The following is a 2,484-nucleotide window of genomic DNA, read 5'->3' as shown; positions in this document are numbered from 1 at the left end:
AAAACAACAAGAACTCTTTGCCTTGATACCTTTGTGCAGGCCTGCGAGTCAATTACGGCAAACTTGCCCCGCTGATGTATTTTTACAATCAGCAAATTTTAGTCCCTTTTGGTACCCTTTTTATAAATATTTGAAGTTTTGAATCGTATGCGCTCTTTAAGAGAGATTCATTTCTCTTGAAGAAGTATCGAATTCCCAACCCACATGAAGTTGTGGAAAACTTGAAAAGTAATGCTAGAGAAGGCGCACTTGAGAACCTTTAGGATTTCGTGCCGTTGCATGTTATCTGCGAGCAAAGAATGTATATAGTGTGTATAGTCTAATCATTGCTTCTCCAAGTCTTGTTTTTCGTGCTGTTCTTTATTTTCTTTTAGTACTCCACCATATTTCTTTATTATTGGTGGACGCTAATATAAAATATCTATTTAGACTCATCGGCATTCTGGTTCTGTCTAAAAAGCAAATTTTCGTAGAGACCTTTTCCTACGCTTACCTCACTAGATGGTTCTATTAAAATGGGCACTGGTTTGCTGCTTGTACTCTTGTAGCTTGTTGTCTTTGCTGCTTGTAGTCTTTTCAGTTCTTTGTCAAAGTAAGCTTGGGGTGATCGTTTTGAAACATGTGAATCAATTTTTTTTGTGTTTTATTTCTAGGTCTTCAGGATTCTACAGGCTCGGAGATAACTTGGTCTTTGAACTCAGAGGGGTCCAGCCTAGAACAGGAAGGTTAATCACAAGCGCGTTGTCTTTGGCTGCCAGACTTATTCGTAGTTTTACCTGATACTCTTTCCTACTCCGCAAGGCTATGTAACTTTTTAACATGGTGTCTGAAACTTGGAAAAAATACGGAAAATCTCTTCCGACAATGAGGTTTCTCCTCATTGTCTCCGTAATGGCTGCTTTTATCTTATCCTTAATGATATTCTAGTTGCAGAAGATTTTTTTTTTTTACTTCAGCCGTTTCCAACCTTTTACCACTTACCTTTTTTTTACAAACTGTCGATAGACATTAGGGGAATGTTTATGCTCTCCAAACGCATGATTAGCACCCATAGTACTTTTTTTTATTTTAATTAAAGAGCGACGTTTGAAGTATTCTTAATTGTTGCTAAATCAACTTTTATTGTTACCTTATAATCAAATTTTATTAATTCTTTTAAAGAACATAGTTCCTTTTCTTTCATCGAATAGAAAATTCAAAGAGACCTGCAATCAAGAGAGTTTACACTGTGAATAACCAGAATCACAATTGTAGGTAAAGGTAACCTATTTCCTGAAATCATTTTTTTTTTCATCCACTTTACCAATGTACCTTTCACATGCATTTCCCGTAGAGGCATGTCTTACGAGCAAATATCAGACAGGATACTAAAAGCGCAAATTCAGCACAAACATGGAAAATAGACCATCATTGTCTGCTACGCTCCAACAAACCAAGCCTCAGATGAGATGAAAGATCGTTTTTATACCCAGCTGTCTAGCATCCTAGCAAAAGTATTCCCTCACGATGTTTTAACCCTTTTTGGTGACTTCAACGGCACTGTCAGAGATACAGATGGCATTTGGAACAGTGTTCTAGGACCTGTAACACCCGACTGCTTGAACGACAATGGGCTAGGGCTCCTTCAGCTGTGCAACATGCACAATCTCGTAATCACCAACACCCTTTTTCAAAGGAAAGAGGTTTACAAATATACCTGGTACAGCAATGACGGGCGAACAAGAAATATGTTAGGCTACATAATTGTATCCCGACGCTGGCGTTCCTCTATAACTAATTTCGAAACTTACAGGAGTGCAGAATTGGGAAGCAGCGACCACAGGCTTGTCGTCTCTAACCTTAGACTACACCTGAAAGCCCAGAAAAGTGATCACCGTCCCCCCAAATTAGACCTGAACAATCTCGCAAACTCCAACACGCGCCAGGTTAATGCTGTCACCATCTCAAACCGTTTTGACTGTCTTGGTCAGATTTCAGAATCTGAAGAAGCATGGCGACTATTCAAAGACGGCGTATTGCTTTCGGTCGAAAGTACTATAGGCCATCTGAAACCCAGAAAAAAGTCCTGGATATCGCAGGAAACTCTAGATGCTATTGAACAGCGTCGCAAAGCACGCCTAGCGAAGGACTTGGTTACCTGAAGACGTCTAAATGGCGTAAGAAATAAATTCCTCCACAGAGACAGAAACCTCTTCACCGAGAAAAATGCCGCCGATATCGAGGAGGCCGCCAGAAAGGATGACACATGCGGTCCATACAAACAACTTTTGGATCTTACAGATGGAAAGCTATCCTCCCTAGGCCCTATCACATCTAATGATGAAAGTATTCTCACTTACAAGAGCGCTCAACTGTCTGCCTGGAAGGATCACTTCTCTTCACTTCTAAACCTGGACTGTGTTAGTAAGCCTGATCCTGACCTTCCTCAAGTTGCATCTAACAACCCTGACGCCCCGTATGAAATTGTGCAACACCCACTCACCT

The 2,484-nt window shown here is 40.4% G+C and overlaps 1 protein-coding gene across 1 annotated transcript; it reads left to right on the top strand.

Moving 5' to 3' along the window:
* Positions 1 to 1,637: 1,637 nt before the first annotated feature.
* LOC136032419 (uncharacterized) lies at positions 1,638 to 2,141 on the top strand. Its single transcript, XM_065712729.1, has one exon. It carries the CDS (start codon positions 1,638 to 1,640, stop codon positions 2,139 to 2,141), a length of 504 nt encoding a protein of 167 aa, XP_065568801.1.
* Positions 2,142 to 2,484: the final 343 nt, after the last annotated feature.

The sequence above is a fragment of the Artemia franciscana genome, chromosome 10, assembly GCF_032884065.1.
Source record: "Artemia franciscana chromosome 10, ASM3288406v1, whole genome shotgun sequence".
NCBI classification, from domain to species: Eukaryota; Metazoa; Arthropoda; class Branchiopoda; order Anostraca; family Artemiidae; genus Artemia; species Artemia franciscana.
Note: the sequence above shows the minus strand (reverse complement) of the source record. Positions and strands in the feature narration are given on the sequence as shown.

What these genes read in the sequence shown, in the direction of transcription:
- LOC136032419 (XM_065712729.1), top strand. Translation starts at nt 1,638, where the DNA reads ATGCACAATCTCGTAATCACCAACACCCTTTTTCAAAGGAAAGAGGTT.